The sequence below is a fragment of the Telmatherina bonti genome (genome assembly GCF_933228915.1).
Source record: "Telmatherina bonti genome assembly, chromosome: 12".
In the NCBI taxonomy this organism is placed as follows: Eukaryota; Metazoa; Chordata; class Actinopteri; order Atheriniformes; family Telmatherinidae; genus Telmatherina; species Telmatherina bonti.
In genome coordinates, this window is record NC_136610.1 from 25,928,039 (window position 1) to 25,948,352 (window position 20,314).

A 20,314-nucleotide genomic window follows, 5' to 3' on the forward strand; every position below is an offset into this window, starting at 1 on the left:
TGCCTGAACCTGGATCTGAAACACCTTCAGTTTCTCATAGTCAAATGAGTGCATGCTGTAGATGCTGCCGTTATCTGAGTTAATGTAAACATAAGATGAGACAGAAACGTCCTGAACTTTAGAATCCAGAATAGAGTAAGATATCTTTGCGTTTTCCCCTGCATCTGGATCAGTTGCAGTCAGCGAATAGAGAATTTTCCCAGGAGGATAGTTTTCTTTGACATAAACGATGTAAGACGGTTGAGGGAAAATTGGAGGATTGTCATTTATATCCAGTAGTTCAACAACTATCGTCTTTTCACTTGTTAATGGAGGTCTCCCAGAATCGGTTGCACTTATTTTAACACTGTAATGGTAATTTTTTTCACGATCAAGTGGTCCATTCGTTACTAAAGAATAATGATTGGACATTGAAGGATTTAACTTGAACGGGGATTTTGGAGAAATTGTCAATGTAACCCTGCCGTTGTCACCTGAATCTGGATCCTTTGTGCTTATTAATGCAATAACTGTCCCAACTGCAGAATCTTCCGGGACAGGCGTTGATAAGGACGTAACAATTATTTCAGGAACGTTGTCATTAATGTCGACAACCCTGATTTCAACGCCACAGTGTCCATCCATCTCAGGATTCCCTTTGTCTTTTGCAGTTACATCAAATCTATGTACAGAGTTTGTTTCATGATCTAAAATGCCTTTAACAAAAACAGTTCCAGACGAAGGTTCAACATCAAATAATGATAAAATTAATTCTGTCGTTTGCTCTGCAAATAAATATTCGATTTCTCCATTCAGTCCCTCGTCAGCATCTGTCGCTTTAACGTGCAAAATTTCAGTCCCAGGTGCTGCTTTTTCACTAACATTAGCTTCATATACTTGTTTTTCAAATTGTGGTGCATTGTCGTTATTATCGAGTACTACAACTTTAATATCAGATGTCCCAGAACGTACTGGATCTCCGCCGTCTATAGCAGTAAGGATCAGATTATGTACAGGCATCTTTTCTCGATCAAGGGGCTTTTCAAGGACTAATTCAGGGATTTTTCTCCCGTCTTTGTGATTTTTAACAGCCAATTTGAAATGTTCATTTTTGCTTATGAGATAAGAGCGTACAGAATTTATACCGACATCAGGATCCTGGGCACTCTCTAAGGAAAATCGCGCACCCGGGTTTACAAGCTCTGCAATTTTGACCACTTTTTCTTTTGTAAGGAAACTAGGAGAATTGTCGTTTGTGTCCTGAATTTCAATTTCAATCCTATGCAGCTGTAAAGGGTTATCTATAACCAGTTCCAAAGGCAACACACATGTCGGCTTTTGTCCACACAGTTCTTCTCTGTCTATTCTACCGGTAACTACCAGTTCTCCTTTCCGCAGGTCCACATTAAAATACTCCTTACCAGCTTCAGAAGTTATCCGTAATTTACGACGATGCAGTTCAGATACAACCAAACCCAAATCTTTGGCTATATTTCCAACAACAGCTCCCTGTTTTAGTTCTTCTGGAATGCTGTAGCGAGTCTGTCCGTCTATTGTACTCCACAGGAGAAAGAAATGATGCCACCACAAAAACACCTGCCATGTCGGTAGTTTGTTCCACATTATTCCACGTTTTGCAAACTCCATATCGTTTCACTCCAACCCCAACCTCCTAACTTAAGTATAGAAGGTCTGTAATTCAATAACGAGTCTTGAAATATTCGAGTAAAATTCATGCTTTGTGTCTGCACATGCATCCGCCCCTTCCTACGCAGAGCATTGTAACGGTTAGGAGGCTGATGTCGCTGCTCAGACAGAATAGATCTCTTTGTACAGCTCTGGATGCCATTGGGCACAGAGTGCTGTGATTTCCTCCAATCATGGCATCACTGAACATCCAGAGAGTGCTGACGTTGTAGCATTAAAAAAAACAAACAAAAAAAACCCCCAAAACCTTCACATTCACCAAAAAGTGTTCATATTACTCTATTTATTGATTTATTTATTTACTAATGTATTTGTTTCTTCTTTTTCTTAATGTTGTCATTATTATTATTATTATTATTATTATTATTATTATTATTATTATTATTATTATTACAGAGAACATTAACTTAGAATGTATTCAATCGACATATAACTAGGCTATAGTATTTTCAGATTAATTCATTGAATGGTTATTGAGTCATATAATGATTTGTGGTAATCTATCTATCTATCTATCTATCTATCTATCTATCTATCTATCTATCTATCTATCTATCTATCAATCTATCTATCTATCATCTTTTGTGGTAGAAAAGGCTCTTCGTTGCCTTCCCGTGGTCACACAAAGCCAGTGCAGTCTGCATACGTCAGTACGCCTCATAGAAAGAACTGTGACGATTGCTAACGTAAAATACCCGTATGGAGGTCTGTAGAGCAAGTAAAAAGGGAGGGGGGCACAGATGGAGTCGTTCTCTCTCGCTCACACACCCACACACACTCACAGACAACCATTCTGCTCCTTCTTTGTCGCAAACACATACACAAACAGACAACCACGATTGCTATAGAGTAGTTATTCAGCTAAATAATTTAGAAAGATTTTATTCAAAAAAACAAAAAAACAAAAACATATCTGGTGAGATTCTTATCGTATGAAAAACAGAATCTGAAATATTTTTCACCGCTCAAAAAGTCTAAATGTATAAAACAAGTAAAGTGATCATTCATATTAAAATAAAGACAACAATTTGAAAACAAATATTAATAATTCCAGTGTCGGTGATAACCATAATGTTTACACAGAGGTCGGCGGCAGAGGGAGATGTGGAGAATGGTTGGGGATGGAGGAGGAGAGCTGGAGCTGCTTTCAGCACCACGGTTGTGGACAGCGCCACACAGGCGGCCAAGAGATGCTGCTGCATGCTGCTGCAGCATAGTAGGGCTGTGCAGGCTTTCATTGTACACAGGGAAAACAAAGCCTTGGACTTGTAGCTTTCTTTTTCCCACTCAATAAAAAAATCTTTCAGTTAGTTAATCTATCAATTACATATATGTTATACATAGATTTTAAAAATGTATGTATATTTTCAACTCATTCTTTGAAATTCTGCTGTCTGTCTGTCTTGTAAAAATAGTGTATGTGATTGCAACACACATTAAAGCAGGCAAGTAAAATTTAATTCTGTAATTGGCAACGTCAGCAGTATGAATCCAACATCTTTGGTGAAAAATAAAATAGCATTCAATGCATGTATATCTGGAAGATCAGACTGGTAGCAATAAACAGTTTGAGAAAATTAGTTGTGTTTATGGTGTAAATAAGGGGTGGTTTTAGCTTACACATCTGGCATCTTTAGTATTTGTCTGCATTAGTTGATATATGACATTTGTAGGGATAAGAAAGACCAAATCTAAATCCTGTGCAAAAGAACTTCAGTTGTCATTAGAGGCATTTTCAGTTAAGTTTTTGTTAAAATTTCTTACATTATTGAAGATGACAGCTTATTATGTGCTAAAGAGTGTTTCTTGATATTATCTACTCACTCATTTCAGAAAGGTTAGGATTGACAAACAAAACCTCCATCTGCATAATTTACTACAGCAGAGTCCCAAATTAAATTACTTAACATAAACAAAGTTATATAGTCTGAAACAAAACAGAACTATTTAAGTCTTATTGAAGCTTGATATTTTTTGTAAACTTTGTTAGACTGGGAAATGGGAAGTCAACGTGAAAGTAAGTAAACAACAAAAGCTTTACAATATAAACTCAACTCAGCTCACGCACAAAATTTGCAACCTCAAAGAGAAGTAGAATTTGTGCTTTTCTTGCTTGTGTATGTACTTTATCAAAAACTGAAAATCCACAACATTATAAAATACTTTTTGTATGATGATTTCTTATCTATGTATAGTACATCTCAGTGTAGAAAGATTGTTGTCACTTCAATTGTGCATAAGTTCCTTTAGCAGCTGGTGTTCCCTTCTAACACTCTCCTTAAACCAGTTAAGTTGGTTAGAGGGTAGAGCCATCTAATTTCCCCTCAGGGATGAATAAAGTATTCTAGTATCTTGTCATTTACACTAATATGCTGTTCATATGTGGTGTATGTCAGTGTTGCTCCCTACAAAACTGTCTATGAAAAGAAATTCACTTTTTTCCAGTCTATAGATGACATTTCAAACGATGAACATTTGATAAGAGGGATTTAGTGTATTACCACCCCAGTCAACAATCACATAATACTATGATCACAATGTTACACACAGTCAACAAAACATTCATCCATCAGTATCTGTTTGAAACTATCTTTGGTGGTGATTTGCTTTCTGAGTTGTGTGAACAGATGAAGTGCTTGTAGGTAATCTGATTAACAGCTTTACTCAGTCAGTGCCAATGTTGAGTGTATGAGCACAGCTCAGATTTGAAGTTTGCTTCTCTGTGAAGAGCCAGAGGTTGATGTGCAGCTGTCAGTGCATCATTGATATCAGTCTGTGTTTGTAAAATAATAGGTATCTGTTCTGCTGTTTGTTTTTGTTAGAAATGCTGTGAGCAACATAGATAAAAACTATTTCTTACCTTATTTGGAGTGGCAGGATTTAACACGGGTCGGAAAGGAAAACAGGAACAGCATCAGGCAGCAGGGAGGGGGAGGACACATGAAAAAGAAACAAATGTAGAGAAAGGAAGTCAGTTAGACTGGTGGTCAGTATGCTAAGTGTGGTTTGGGGGAGCAGAGCAACCAGCATACTTACCCAGAGTATCACAAGAAATCAGTCTACATTTAAATGTAGGTGATGATTCACATGTTGTGTATGTGAATTTTAGATATGTTTTAAAAAAACAACAACACAGTCTCCATGTGCACCTTGAGTAGGTCTAATAACGTACACACTGTTGTACTTACTGCTTTATAGTAATATTAAAAAATAAGAATAACCCAGAAAGCAAACAAATACAAATGGCTGAAAAACATAACTTCTTCTTAGCAAAGAAAAGAAAGGTTGAGTGTCCTGAACAAAGCCTGAGGCAAAAAGAAATAGTGTCACATTGCAAAGAGAGTAATATGAGTGTTTGCAGATATATATGGATGATTGATTGGACAGAAACTTGTTTTTGGTTCTTGGGGTGATACATGTGATAGTGAAATATGAAGAAAAAAAAGAATAATTTATAGGAAATAAAACGTAATAATGAATTGAGAAAGAAGAAATAGCTTGGGAAAGTCAGAGGTGAGTACTTTACTTCAGTGTGAAATGGTGATATAATAATCAACTGTTAAAGGTCATCGTATTTCTGATTCAGTAATGACAGTCTTTCCTAAGTGAAATTAAAACCCAGAAAACACAGATTACACAGTCAATGTATGAATCACAACCAAAATACAGCAGTCCTTAATAAAACCAGTACCCTCAAAACGACAGCAGAGGGCCTCAAGGCGATGCCCCCTAATCCATGCCATATTAATGAGCTTTTTTGTACTGTGGCCCCATGTGTGTCACAAGTGATGTCTGCATTAGTGTCTTTGTGTGAGCAATGCAAAGTATCAGCTTTTCTTTATATAAACTGTATTATTGTGTTTAAGAAAAATGAACAGAATATAACCTATATAAATAAATAATAACATGTTTTTTTTTAAATAACGTAATGGTAAGTGGTACTAATGTATTTAAAAAAGTCTCCCAGAAGTAAAAACAAAAAAGAAACTGAAATAAATTAATAAAAATAGGTAAAAAAAAAACATAATGAAACCAATATTTTATACCCTGTTTTATTTAACACAAAATAGGATTTTAAAAACTAAAGGTTACTTTCAGTCATTGCATTTTACATAAAGAGGTTTTTTTTGTAACAGAAAAAGAGAAAATACAGAGCAGCATATATAAGAAAAAGAAAAGAATAAAAAACAAGCAGCCATGATCATTCTCTTCCCCCTCCCTTCTCTCCTTCATCAGACACCCCAGGTCTGAGCACATTGCACTAGATTTGCTAAAAGCAGGGGTGTTTGGGTCCTCAGTATCAAAATATAGGTAGAGTTATCACACTACATAGACTGCATCTTTTGTTGACCCCCTATGGGTTCATAAAATGGTACAATCCTGCCTGTGAGTCAGCTTGTTGCTATGGCACCACATCCCACCTCCCTTGCTTGCAACCCACCCTGCTTCCTACAAGCTGGTTAGGGTATTAAACAGAGTTATAAAAACAACATGGAGGACAAAGAAAATAACATATGAAAACATTTAAAATAATTCTCAAACATAAAAATATATTTTGATAATATGTTTATAAAAGCATATTTGTCTAGACTGCTGAGTATCAAAGATTCTCCTTTCATATTTCTATAAAATAGGAAGCTCATTCTTCTCATCTCAAACATGGCTCTCAACAAAGAGATGACATGACACTGTGTGGCATATTTTTTCTTTTTATAGACAGGAAAAAAATGTCCTACATTAAATAATTTTCCTCTCCCTTTCTCTCTGTCTTTCTTCCTCTGCAGCAGAATGATGCAGCTGGAGAGGGGGAGGGGAGAGATGCAGAAAATGAGATCAGGAGGAAAAAGGAGGACTGCTGGAAACCAAGACAGACTGATAAATAGTGGCCATCCACTTTTAGCCAGAATTTAACATGTTTACTACAACCACTGAGTAAATAACACCAAATAACAACATCTCGATGAATATATATATATATATATATATATATATATATATATATATATATATATATATATATATATATATATATATATATATATATCATCCAGGTGTACAAAAGATAAAGATGCCCTGAAATGAAACATGATATGATATAATAGCGACACAATGTTTTGACTCCTCAAGCCTCCACAGCATCATTATTAATCTGAACAAAATTAATGTAATTAATACTGACAACTTTACTGGGTTTGTCATAGGCTAATAGAAAACACAAATACGCAAATAAAACAGAACCCCAAATGTTCCAGGTAATCAAAAGTGTCATCTTTCAAAAACAATTAAATTCCCACATTTGTTACCAACTTATGTTCAGCAACATCTTTTGAATATTTCCAAGTAAACATGCATGTTATTTATCTGATGTTACAGCCAAATAAAAGGAAAAATGTTTCCTTTTAGATGAATACTCTACATAGCAGCAAATGCCCTGAGGCACAAAAGTAATTTGAGGTAGAATTGCACAACAACAAACATGTAGGTGTAGCACACTAGAAACTGAAGCAACGTGGAAGTTTACTGTTTGAAACTTAAAGCACAACTTCTTGTCCATGTGTTTAACTCTACAGCTGTTCTGTGGGGGATTCAGCGATCTGCTAAAGAGTGTCAAAGAACAAACAGCCTCATAGCAACAGCAACACGGTTCATTGATAAAGTTATGGAGAAGTTTAAAAGACAGTTTAAGTCATCGAAAATGTCCTAAGTTGTAAACATCTCAGAGAGGTGTGCTCAGTCTATTACCTGATAATGGAAAGAGTATTGCACAACTACAAACCCACCAAAAAAAGGCAACAAACTAAATGTCTGACAAATCTGGCCTTTTATCAAAGAGTGACAAGAAGAAAACGTTGCTGAAAGAAAGTCATGGTTTGCAGTATATGAGACATAGAAAAACCTTGGAACTGGGTACGCTCATCAGAACAGATCAAAGCTGACCCTTTAAGCCAAAATATGAAACATTATGTGCATGAAAAAACTAACTGTACATCAGCCTGAACACATCATCCCCAATGTGAAAGATAGTAGTAGCAGCATAATGTGGGGATACTTTTTTCTAGCAGGGGCAGGCAAGCTATGTATCTATGTATGTAAACTCGGTATTATTTTCACTTCACAATTGTGTACTACTTCCTATTGTTTAATCACATAAAATCCCTGTTAAATACACTGAGGTTTGTGTTAAAAAAGGACGAAATGTAGAAATGTTGAATGAACATGAACACTTTTACAAGGCATTGTTTGCACTGGGGCTATGCACATGTTTTTATTCAAAACAAGTATATTTATGAAGACAATGTTTACTCTGGAAATGAAGCAGTTATAGGTCCCTAATATCTTGGCAATCTAGTAAACAAACACAACAAAGACTTACAGGAAACATTAACTACATCCTTATACAAAGTGCACAAGGAGCTCATGAGCCCCATCGGCATAAACACGGACCCACAGCTGCTCAACAGACAGCTTGGTGAGAAGAGCCAGACATCTAAAGAGCAACTTAGGTCCGTGGGAATCGGAAAAGCATCTGTGTCTTATTAGAGTTCTGTGTTCAAAATAACTTTTGAAAGCTAAAGATGGGAGGTTTGAGTAGGATTAATGATCACAGAATATGATGACAACTTCAAAGTTGGTTTCACAAAAGAGAAAATGATAAAACAACTCACTGAACGGATACAGTACAAATTACACAACATCCAAACTGCTTAGCTGGTTGCAAATGTGCTTCTGTGAACTTTGGCACCTGTGGAGACTCTGTAGCCATAGGAATTTATGGCACTGAGTAAAATCCATTACCTCTTTAAATCTGAGAAAATTAGACATAATGGTTTAAACACATCTGAAACAGGTAAAACTGCACAGATGTGGACCGATAATTGCAGCAGACAGCTTCCGGTGGAGATGGCAGTTAACAAAGTTAACTGGGTCTTTGGCCTGCTGTTAATCAACTTCTGTTTTCACATACATTGTAAAAAGTCCTGATCTACTGCTAAAGCCGATGGCATCACACCACTCAGGATCACCATAACTACAGCGGAAATGTTTTCTCTAAAACTAAGAAAAAAACAGATAAACTTAACCACAAAGTAACAATTCTCCAGCACACCCTGCCTGTCTTCAGTCATTTTTTATAATAGACTTTTATATATTGCCTTAAACGTAAATTTCAAATTTAATTTTCACCAAATATAGTTAAAAAAATATTCCTTAATGCATTACATTTTACAATAACAGAGAAGTGACGATGAACCAACCACATAGTTACTTTAAAACACCATACAGGTCTTTCACGTTCAGGAAACAAAATAAAAACACAACAGAAATTAATACAGGATGGTAAAAGCAGTTACTTTCTGGATTTATTTAAGGCTGGATTTATATTTAACAGAAGTTATAAACAGCAAGATACAATCTAGGTCATATGCTGTTTGATGATGTATTTACTTTTGTTGTTGAGACAGCCTGTGTCCTGTTTACTGACATCCCCTGGTTATTTCTTATATAACTAATCTGGCCCTCGTCTTACCTCATGCCTCAATTCTTTTATATGTTAACAAAGCATAGTTCATTCTGTATATGTCTGTTACAATGCCAGTACCAAATAAAGTCTAATATCACTATTTCACCACAAGACTTCCGTAATGTTAACCTATTTAAGCAGACAGAGAGATTTTCAAATCAAAATGGCTGCTGCTCATCAGCAACACTGCACAGGGATGATGAGACTGTGCCGGACCACGTGCCTCCTCCCCATCCCCCACTTGCTCTCTCCTCCTCTCCATCACAGTTTTTTCCCCTTATTCTCAGTGTTTCATGATCAGTAAAGTGATTGCTCCCTTTCCATTTATAAAATTTTAAACCTTTGATCAAAAAATATTTTGCCACTTATTAGATTCTATTAAATTCATTTGTGTGTTCTTTACGGTTGTCATACAATGGGATCCTTCCTCACTCCTCTATCCCTATATTTATGGCTGCACGGTGTTAAAAGGGGAACTAGGTCACTGAAAACAACCCGATCTAAAGTAGTCCACAGCGTGGTTTTGTCTCTGTGAGCATGATGTCTACGAAGTCTGCACAGTGCAGAATTATTTATGTCCCTTATTTCTTCCACACATCCATATGCCATTAAAAATGGATTCATTATGCTGTAAATCCAAATTCAATCTATTAGTATAGAGGATGTCCTAAACATGAGGAATAATGTCTATTGTTTTCTTATTACATGAGGTGTAAGTCCAAAGGATGAATAATAACTGCCATATTAAGTACAGAACAAATTCTTGAGAATATGTACATAGGTTTGTTAAAGAAGAGTTTAAATAAAAAAATACTAAAGCGAAGTATCAAAATACAAAACAACATTTATGTAACATTGTACATATTGAAAACTACTTACAATTAAACACAAATTAATACAATTAAATGGTGGGAGCCTCTAAATGAATATCACTGACAGTGGATGTAAAACATCTATGTGAGAGAAAAATCAACTGTGTTAAAATATATCCAATACTTTTATGGAAAATTTCCTTTAAATAACTGCAATTAAAACAAGAAAAGAATCAGACCAGGAAAATGTAATATTCTGTACTTTGTAGTTTTTTTTAAGAAACTATCAAAAAATTTATATCTTAGACAAAAGTGCTACAAACAAGGTAAATCAGCCTGAAACTAAGCAAACACCTCAATAATAATAAATAGAACATTTAATAAATAGAAGCTCTCAGCAAGTGTAGCCCTCCACCAAACCATAGCAATTTTTTTCTTATTTTTGCAAATGATTGTGTGCAGTAGTTTTTCATTAGATGCTCTAATGGCAAAATTATCACCAATAATAATAAATAATAATAAACAATCCTTTGAAAAGTTTCCATTTCAAGGCAGTGATCTGGATCACCCCCAAAATCAAATCACTTGTTCCTTCCTCCATTTCTGAGATTTCCTGAATTTGATTAAAATCTGTCAAAACATTTTTCATTTTTGAAATTCTGTTGCAGACAAACAAACCAACACTGCTGAATGCAAAACCTCTTCCTTGATGGAGTTAATAAATTATTCAAATGATGGAAAAAAATAGCCCCCCTTTATCTGTAGCTGTACTGTGAGGCACAAAAGAAAATGTGCTGTGTATAGATGACTAAAGAGATTTCATAAAAGGGTGCTTATTTCAGCTCTGTGAGAATATTCTCTGTCTAATGCCTTGGCACTGTCATAGCAGCACTACAGCCAAAACTCAAGAGTGCTGTGACTGAAAGGTTGGGGACATGTACCATAATTTATTCCAGTCAGTAGTCCCATACACCTCATAAGTAAATCCTTGCTTCAATGTTATTCCTGTGTCTGTGGAAACAAATGGGTAGTGTGGAATGAAAGAAAGATTTCTGAAGGGATTTGTGAAACCTACGCTTATCAGGTGTGTATGAGATGGAATGAACTTGAAGGGCGGAGGCATCTGACAACAGGACTGAGAAACACTGCATAGCAGCAGTGATTAAAAAAAGACTGAAATAACTAAACATCAGACAATGTTCTTTCGCTGTCCAATGTGCTGAAGTGACGAAGCTTTTAACAAATTATATAATGAAAGAAAATTCAAGTGTTAATATATATCGAGACTGTACAATGCTAACCTCTAGAGGAGAGTCTGGTTCATCCAAGATGCTCTTCTCATTCTGTATCCGCTGCATGGTTTGTGTAGAACTGGGATCCACTATAAGTATGTTCTGTCTATTAGTTGTGCCGAATTTACAGTCACTCTTTCTGGAGTCAGTAGTCCTGCACACCTCGTAATTGTACACGTGTGGAAGAGTTCCTGTTCCCAAAGTGTCTGAGTAACGTGGAGGATAATATGGGATCACAGGGAGGTTGGAGTGATACAGGATGCGAGACTGTCTCCATCTGTAGATTTTCACTGATATAATCACCACTAAACACGTGATGAAGAGGAAGGAAACTACAGCCAGAGCCAACACTAAGTAAAAAGTCAGGTTATCATTGTACTCCTTGTCGTGTGTAAAGTCAGTGAACTCCGACAGCACTTCAGGGAAGCTGTCCGCCACCGCCACGTTAACAATGACTGTAGCTGAACGAGAGGGCTGTCCGTTGTCCTCCACTATGACAGTCAGTCTTTGTTTGACAGCATCTTTATCAGTCACTTGGCGGATAGTTCTTATTTCTCCATTCTGTAAGCCCACTTCAAACAGCGCCCTGTCTGTGGATTTCTGGAGTTTATAGGAGAGCCAGGCATTTTGTCCAGAGTCCACATCAACAGCCACCACTTTAGTGACCAGATAACCCACATCTGCTGAACGAGGAACCATTTCAGCCACCACAGAGCCACCAGTCTGGACTGGATACAGAACTTGAGGAGGATTATCGTTCTGGTCCTGGATCAGTATTTTCACAGTCACATTGCTGCTGAGTGGAGGAGATCCTCCATCTTGTGCTTTGACGTGAATGAGGAACTCTTTTCTTTGCTCGTAATCAAAAGAGCGCACTGCAAGAATCTCTCCACTCTCTGCATTTACGGAAAAATAAACCGAGGCAGACATCTCACTCAACAGACTATCCTCAAGGAAATATGAAATACGCGCATTGTTACCAGAGTCTTTATCACTAGCTTTAACAGATAGGATTGACACGCCAGGTAAATTGTTTTCTGGGATTAAAGCGGTCAAACAATTTTGTGAGAAGGTTGGGATGTTGTCATTTACGTCCGATATTCTTAAATGTATGGTTTTGTTCGAGGAATAAGGCGGGGAACCTTCATCTACTGCAGTTATTGTTATGTTATATTCAGGTACAGATTCATGGTCCAAAACATAATCAGAAATCAGGCTATAAAAATTTGCAGTTGATGACTTGATTTTAAAAGGTAAATCTTGGCTGATAAAACACCGAATTTTACCATTCTTACCAGTGTCCAAGTCTTTGACATTGATCATAGCTATAACCGTGTTTATTGCTGAATCCTCTGGTATTGAATTGGACAAGGAAATTATGCTTATGATAGGAGCATTATCATTAAGGTCGGTAACCTCAATAAACACTTTGCTTGCGTCCGTTAGTCCCCCTTTATCTGTAGCTGCAATGTCTACTTCATAATGCCTCGCTTTTTCATAATCTAAAACACCAGTTACGACCATTTCCCCGGTATGTGGATCAATATTAAACAGTGATGACGAACTACTGGCATGCTGTGCGAAAGAATACATCACCTCTTTGTTTGCTCCTGCATCATTATCAGTAGCACTGACCTTTAAAATGACTGTACCTTTTGATGCGTTTTCAGGGACTGTAACCCTGTAGACAGACTGACTGAAAACTGGCGCATTGTCATTTGCATCTAAAACAACCACATTTACTTTAACGGATCCCGATTTCTGAGGATTTCCACCGTCAAATGCCGTGAGAATTAATTTATGTTCCTCTTGATTTTCTCTGTCCAGCGACGTGTGAAGAACCATTTCAATATACTTCGTTCCATCAGACCGAGACACTATATTCAGTTTAAAATGATCAGTAGGGGTTAACTTGTATGTTTGGATTGTATTTTGAGCCACATCTGGGTCTCTGGCACTCTCGAGTAAATATCGAGCCCCTGGTGAGGCAGACTCGCTAATCTGGAAATCGTATTGCTGTTTAGAAAAAAACGGAGCGTTGTCGTTAATATCTGTTATCTCTACATCAAATCTATGCAGCTCCATTGGATTTTCCAAAATGATTTGGAAATGGAGAGAACAGGGAGATACTTGCTGGCACAGTTCCTCTCTGTTTATCCTTTTGGCGACAACAAAAGTTCCCTTTTCTGCATTCAAACCAATGTACTCACTGTCATCCTCGGTAAAAATCCTAGCTCGTCCAGTTTTAAGTCGCTTAATAGCCAAACCTAGATCCTGAAAAATATTGCCAAATACAGATCCCGTCGCCATTTCTTCAGGAATAGAATAGCGGAGCTGACCAACAGCCATCTCTGCAACACTGACGCAGAAGATAAGCTGCCACCATGAAGCTATTTTCTTTTTGATTAGGCAACCAAGAACTCCCATGATGTCAGAAAACTATGCAATATCCACATGGAAAAAATGGACAGTCCTTCAATCCGATTAAATATTTAAAGATGAAATCATCGCTAAGAGCTGGACGTCATGTCTTTGTCGGGCTAGCTGCGATTAATAAAGGAGGAAGAATGACTTCTTCCTTGTTGTTACAACAACCAACAGCGGCACTTAGGGACGTAAAAAGAAACTGCAGAATTTGGCAACATCACAAACTGATAAATGGTAGACGGCAGAAATATATATGACAGACCGACATATACACACAGATAGATATACAGACAGATTGGTAGTACGAGATAGATAGATAGATAGATAGATAGATAGATAGATAGATAGATAGATAGATAGATAGATAGATAGATAGATAGATAGATAGATAGATAGATAGATAGATAGATAGATAGAAAGATAGAGACCAAAACTATATCCATCAAACTACACAAAAACAAAAAATAATTGGAACATCTCAAGAAAAATGTCTACCTTCTTGAAGGAAACAGCTGACATGAGACCCAAATAACTAACCTCTAGGGGAGAGTCTGGTTCATCCAGGATGCTCTTTTCACTGTGTATCCTCTGCATTGTTCCTGTAGAACTGGGGTCCATTATCAGCACGTTCTGTCTACTAGTTGTGCCGAACTTACAGTCACTCTTTCTGGAGTCAGTAGTCCTGCACACCTCGTAATTGTACACGTGTGGAAGAGTTCCTGTTCCCAAAGTGTCCGAGTAACGTGGAGGATAATATGGAATCACGGGGAGGTTGGAGTGATACAGAATGCGAGACTGTCTCCATCTGTAGATTTTCACTGATATAATCACCACTAAACACGTGATGAAGAGGAAGGAAACTACAGCCAGAGCCAACACTAAGTAAAAAGTCAGGTTATCATTGTACTCCTTGTCGTGTGTAAAGTCAGTGAACTCCGACAGCACTTCAGGGAAGCTGTCCGCCACCGCCACGTTAACAATGACTGTAGCTGAACGAGAGGGCTGTCCGTTGTCCTCCACTATGACAGTCAGTCTTTGTTTGACAGCATCTTTATCAGTCACTTGGCGGATAGTTCTTATTTCTCCATTCTGTAAGCCCACTTCAAACAGCGCCCTGTCTGTGGATTTCTGGAGTTTATAGGAGAGCCAGGCATTCTGTCCAGAGTCCACATCAACAGCCACCACTTTAGTGACCAGATAACCCACATCTGCTGAACGAGGAACCATTTCAGCCACCACAGAGCCACCAGTCTGGACTGGATACAGAACCTGAGGAGGATTATCGTTCTGGTCCTGGATCAGTATTTTCACAGTCACATTGCTGCTGAGTGGAGGAGATCCTCCATCCTGTGCTTTGACAAGGAACTGGAAATCTTTGATCTGCTCGTAGTCAAAAGAGCGAACTGCATGGATGACTCCACTATCAGCACTAACGGACACATAAGAGGAGACTGGCACTCCATTAACAGAGGAGTCCTCCAGTATGTAAGAAACACGAGCATTCTGTTTCCAGTCAGCATCTGTAGCTTTCAGTGTAAATATAGAGAGACCTGGAGTGTTGTTTTCTATAATGTAGGCCTTATATGAGCTCCTCTCAAAAACAGGTGGATTGTCATTCACGTCAGAGATCTGCAAGGTGAGAATGACGCTGCTGGAGAGGGAGGGTACTCCTTCATCAGAACATGTAACTGTGATATTATACTCAGATGCTGACTCCCTGTCTAAAGCACTCTCTGTAACTAAGCTATGAAAATCACTAGTTGAAGATTTCAGTATAAATGGGAAATTATCATTAATGGTGCATTGTATTTTGCCATTTTCCCCAGAGTCTGCATCTTCTATATTAATCATTGTTACAACAGTACCAGGATTTGCATCTTCTGATATAACATTTGTTTTAGACATAACGTGGATGTTGGGTTTATTATCATTTATGTCAATGACGTCCATCACCACTTTACAAGAGTCAACTAGTCCCCCATCATCACTTGCACGGATATTTATCTGAAATGTTCGTGCTTTTTCGTAATCAATATTATCTTTTAATCTAATTTCACCATTTTCATCATTTACCTCAAATAACCCACGAGCATCATCTAACACACTGGAAACGGAATAAGTTATTCTGCCATTAGAGCCATCATCTGCATCCGTTGCAGTAACTGTCATTACAACTGTCCCTATTGGAGCATTTTCTTTTATGGAGGCTTTATAAACTGACTGCGTAAAAACGGGAGCATTGTCATTCACATCTAAAACAGTAATTATAATGTTCATTGTTCCTGTCATCTGTGGTTCTCCCCCATCCACAGCCGTCAGAACCAAAGACAAGCGTTCATGTTTTTCTCTGTCAAGAGGCTTCTCTAAGATCATTTCGACATTTTTTGTCCCATCTATTTGATCGTGTAATTTAACAACAAAATTATGGGATGGTTCGAGTTTATATGTTTGCAACCCGTTTACACCTACGTCAAGATCAACAGCACGGTCCAAAATAAATCTAGCTCCACGGAGAGCCGATTCACTAATTTTAAATTTGACGTCGTTTTTCTCAAATGACGGTGGGTTGTCATTAATATCTGTGATTTCAACAGTAACACTGTAAAATTCCATGGGATTTTCTAATATTATCTGAAAATGCAAAGCGCAGGGCGTCTCTTGTCTACAAAGCGCCTCTCTGTCTATGCGGTTCTTAATGAGGAGGACCCCTCTTTCCTTATTCAGTTCAATGTGTCCGTCGCTGTCTTTAGTAAAGATTCGTGCTTTGCCAGACTTCAATCTTTGAATGTTTAAGCCCAAATCTTTAGCAACATTTCCAACTAAAGAACCTTTAGACATTTCCTCCGGAATTGAATAGCTGACCTGTCCTAGCACCAAGCTGATGGAGAGTACCGAGAAAAACAACAGTACTTGCCCTGCCATTGTTCTGTCCGATGTTGTCCAAGAATAAAATACATATATCTCCTGTACAAGTGTCTCCTCGAACTTAAAGACGAAAAAAGATTTGTTTTTATTTCCAAGCAGGAAGAGGGATCTGAGGAAGTGTCAAGTAAATTCCAGACAAGATATGCTTCCGTCTCTTTCTCTCGTGAAAATATCGACATGATGGGAGGTACAAAGAGTCTGCAGTAGATCACATACCCCTGACCAACAGCGGCACTCTGAGTTCATAAAATATAAGTGCACATGCAAGGATAAAAGTATATAAAGAGTCCAAGCACAAAAATAATATTGAAGAAATTTACAAGATATTTGAAGATTGTCGCTTTATGTTATAAATCAACAACGATTAATAAACAAAATGCAAGTGTGGGCATATTCTGAGAAACTACAATGTAATAAAGCATATTAAAATAATGTGGGAAACACGTGAAATGAAACAACTATCTGGGAAGAAAACAGCGCCCGTTTCGCTATCCAAGGTGCTGAACGATGAGCAATTTGATGGCTTGTTGTTGATACCGCCTTTTAATTTAGACTTGAATTCAACAATGTGATTGAAAAGCTTCTGTCACATCAATTTATACTCACTTCTGTAGGATTTCTTAATATATATATATATATATATATATATATATATATATATATATATATATATATATATATATATATATATATATATATATATATATATACAGTGCAATTCACACATGAGACATCTTTGGCAACAATGAGACAGAAATAAAAACACCGGAAGCAGTCTGGAATTAAGTGTCTTGCTTAAAGGACATGAATTTACTTAATAAAGCTAGGAGACTTTCAAAATGGAGAACCTGATAGCAGGGCAATGCTTAAGACAAAAGGTCCCTTTTCGATCATGTCATGAGGAAACTGAAAATTTTCAACACGCCATTAATTTGTTGGGAGAAAAATGCATCGCCTTAAAGCTTCCGTGATTTTCTACGCCATTCAAATGATGGTGCCAATGGATAGGGCTGGGTGTCATCATCCCAACGTAAGCAGCTGAAATGCTACTTATTTATTCTGAAATTTTTTTTAAGGTGATACAAACACAGCATTATTGGGCTTGTAATAAATACGCTTTCAGGTGACAACAGAAAGGCACAGATGGAAGCTAAAGTTGTTCATCACAAACAAATAATGAGTAATATGACAACAATGAACATATAATTCGTAAAGCCCAACCTCCAGAGGGGAATCTGGTTCGTCCAGGATGCTCTTCTCATTCTGTATCCGCTGCATGGTTCTTGTAGAACTGGGGTCCATTATCAACACGTTGTGATTATCAGCTCTGCCGAAATTACAGTCACTCTTTCTGGAGTCAGTAGTCCTGCACACCTCGTAATTGTACACGTGTGGAAGAGTTCCTGTTCCCAAAGTGTCTGAGTAACGTGGAGGATAATATGGAATCACAGGGAGGCTGGAGTGATACAGGATGCGAGACTGTCTCCATCTGTAGATTTTCACTGATATAATCACCACTAAACACGTGATGAAGAGGAAGGAAACTACAGCCAGAGCCAACACTAAGTAAAAAGTCAGGTTATCATTGTACTCCTTGTCGTGTGTAAAGTCAGTGAACTCCGACAGCACTTCAGGGAAGCTGTCCGCCACCGCCACGTTAACAATGACTGTAGCTGAACGAGAGGGCTGTCCGTTGTCCTCCACTATGACAGTCAGTCTTTGTTTGACAGCATCTTTATCAGTCACTTGGCGGATCGTTCTTATTTCTCCATTCTGTAAGCCCACTTCAAACAGCGCCCTGTCTGTGGATTTCTGGAGTTTATAGGAGAGCCAGGCATTCTGTCCAGAGTCCACATCAACAGCCACCACTTTAGTGACCAGATAACCCACATCTGCTGAACGAGGAACCATTTCAGCCACCACAGAGCCACCAGTCTGGACTGGGTAGAGAACCTGAGGAGGATTATCGTTCTGGTCCTGGATCAGTATTTTCACAGTCACATTGCTGCTGAGTGGAGGAGATCCTCCATCTTGCGCTTTGACAAGGAACTGGAAATCTTTGATCTGCTCGTAGTCAAAAGAGCGAACTGCATGGATGACTCCACTATCAGCACTAACGGACACATAAGAGGAGACTGGCACTCCGTGAACAGAGGAATCTTCCAGTATGTAAGAAACTCGAGCATTCTGGTTCCAGTCAGCATCTGTAGCTTTCAGTGTAAATATAGAGAGACCTGGTGTGTTGTTTTCTAAAATGTAGGCCTCATATGAGCTCCTCTCAAAGACAGGCGCGTTATCATTCACATCAGAGATCTGCAAGGTGAGAGCAACGCTGCTAGAGAGGGAGGGTACTCCTTCATCAGAACAGGTTACTGTTATATTATATTCAGAAGCAATCTCACGATCGAGTTCATTTTCTGTCATCAAGCTGTAGAATTTCTCTGAAGTCGATTTTAATATGAAATAGTTATTATCATTAATAGCGCAATGCACTTTGCCATTTTCAGACGAGTCTGCATCCTCGACATTAATCATTGTCACAACGGTGTTAGGCTTTGCATCTTCTGATATCACATTTGATTCGGACATAATGTGGATATCAGGGTGGTTATCATTAATGTCTAAAATATCAACTAGCAGTTTACATGTTCCAGTTAGTCCTCCATCATCACTTGCTCGAATACTAATTTGAACATTTGTGACCTTCTCATAATCAACTTTTCCATTTAAAGTAACTTCGCCGCTTGATCTATTTATTTCAAACATTCCAAGTGAATTATCCAGCATTGATGGGATTGTATAAGTTATTCTACCATTTGACCCATTGTCAGCATCTGTTGCAGTAACTGTCACTACGAGTGTTCCCACGGGTGCATTTTCCTTAATAAAGGCTTTATAAACAGGTTTTGTAAAAATAGGAGCATTATCATTAGCATCTAATACGGTGATGAGAATCTGCATTGTCCCTGTCATTTGCGGATCTCCCCCATCCATTGCCGTCAGAACCAAAGAATGGTGTTCTTTTTTCTCCCTATCTAGCGGCGAATTCAACACCATCTCAACATTTTTACTATCATCTCTGTGATTATTCATCTTGAGAGAAAATATATCAGTTGGCTTCAGCACATACGCTTTCAAGCTATTTTTTCCCACATCAACATCGACCGCCCGGTCTAAACTGAATGTTGAGCCAACAAGCGCAGACTCGCTGATATTAAATTGAGCCTCTCTGGTAAGGAAAGTCGGAGGATGGTCATTAATATCTGTGATTTCAACAGTGACACTGTAAAATTCCATCGGATTTTCTAATAAAATCTGAAAACGCAAAGCGCAGAGCGTCATTTGTCCGCAAAGCGCTTCTCTGTCAATCCTTTCATTAAGCAGGAGAATTCCTCTTTCTCTGTTCAACTCAATAAATGCTGTACTATCTCGGCTAAAAACACGAGCCCTACCGGATTGCAGTCTTTTGGAATCTAGTCCTAAATCTTGTGCGACATTGCCAACAAAAGAGCCCGTCGCCATTTCCTCAGGGATACTATAGCTAACCTGTCCACACACTGTGCTGAGGAAGAGGATCGAAATGAACAATTGTACTTGCCGTCTCGCTGTGATACCCGACATCGTTATTAACCGTCTTTAATAGCTCCCCACAG

The 20,314-nt window shown here is 38.0% G+C and overlaps 2 protein-coding genes across 8 annotated transcripts in view; both read right to left on the reverse strand.

The window, feature by feature from the left end:
• The window catches only part of LOC306763160 (protocadherin gamma-C5-like), a gene marked incomplete at its 5' end in the record, with an annotated part of 115,073 nt that overhangs the window by 47,293 nt on the left and 47,466 nt on the right, over positions 1–20,314 (reverse strand). For 2 of the 7 annotated variants that reach the window (XM_079249879.1, XM_079249887.1), the window contains one exon: positions 11,319–13,658. The exons of 3 other annotated variants lie outside the window; for them this stretch is intronic. In XM_079249879.1, the coding sequence (XP_079106005.1) occupies positions 11,319–13,658 (2,340 nt within the window). Of the gene's footprint in view, positions 1–11,318; positions 13,659–14,273; positions 16,671–20,314 lie in introns of those variants that run through there. 2 more of the 7 variants (XM_079249881.1, XM_079249889.1) reach the window with 2 other exon arrangements.
• LOC306762999 (protocadherin beta-16-like) lies at positions 17,781–20,282 on the reverse strand (the record flags this gene model as incomplete). Its single annotated transcript, XM_079249668.1, has 1 exon — positions 17,781–20,282. The coding sequence occupies one exon, from the start codon at positions 20,280–20,282 to the stop codon at positions 17,781–17,783; it is 2,502 nt and encodes an 833-aa protein (XP_079105794.1).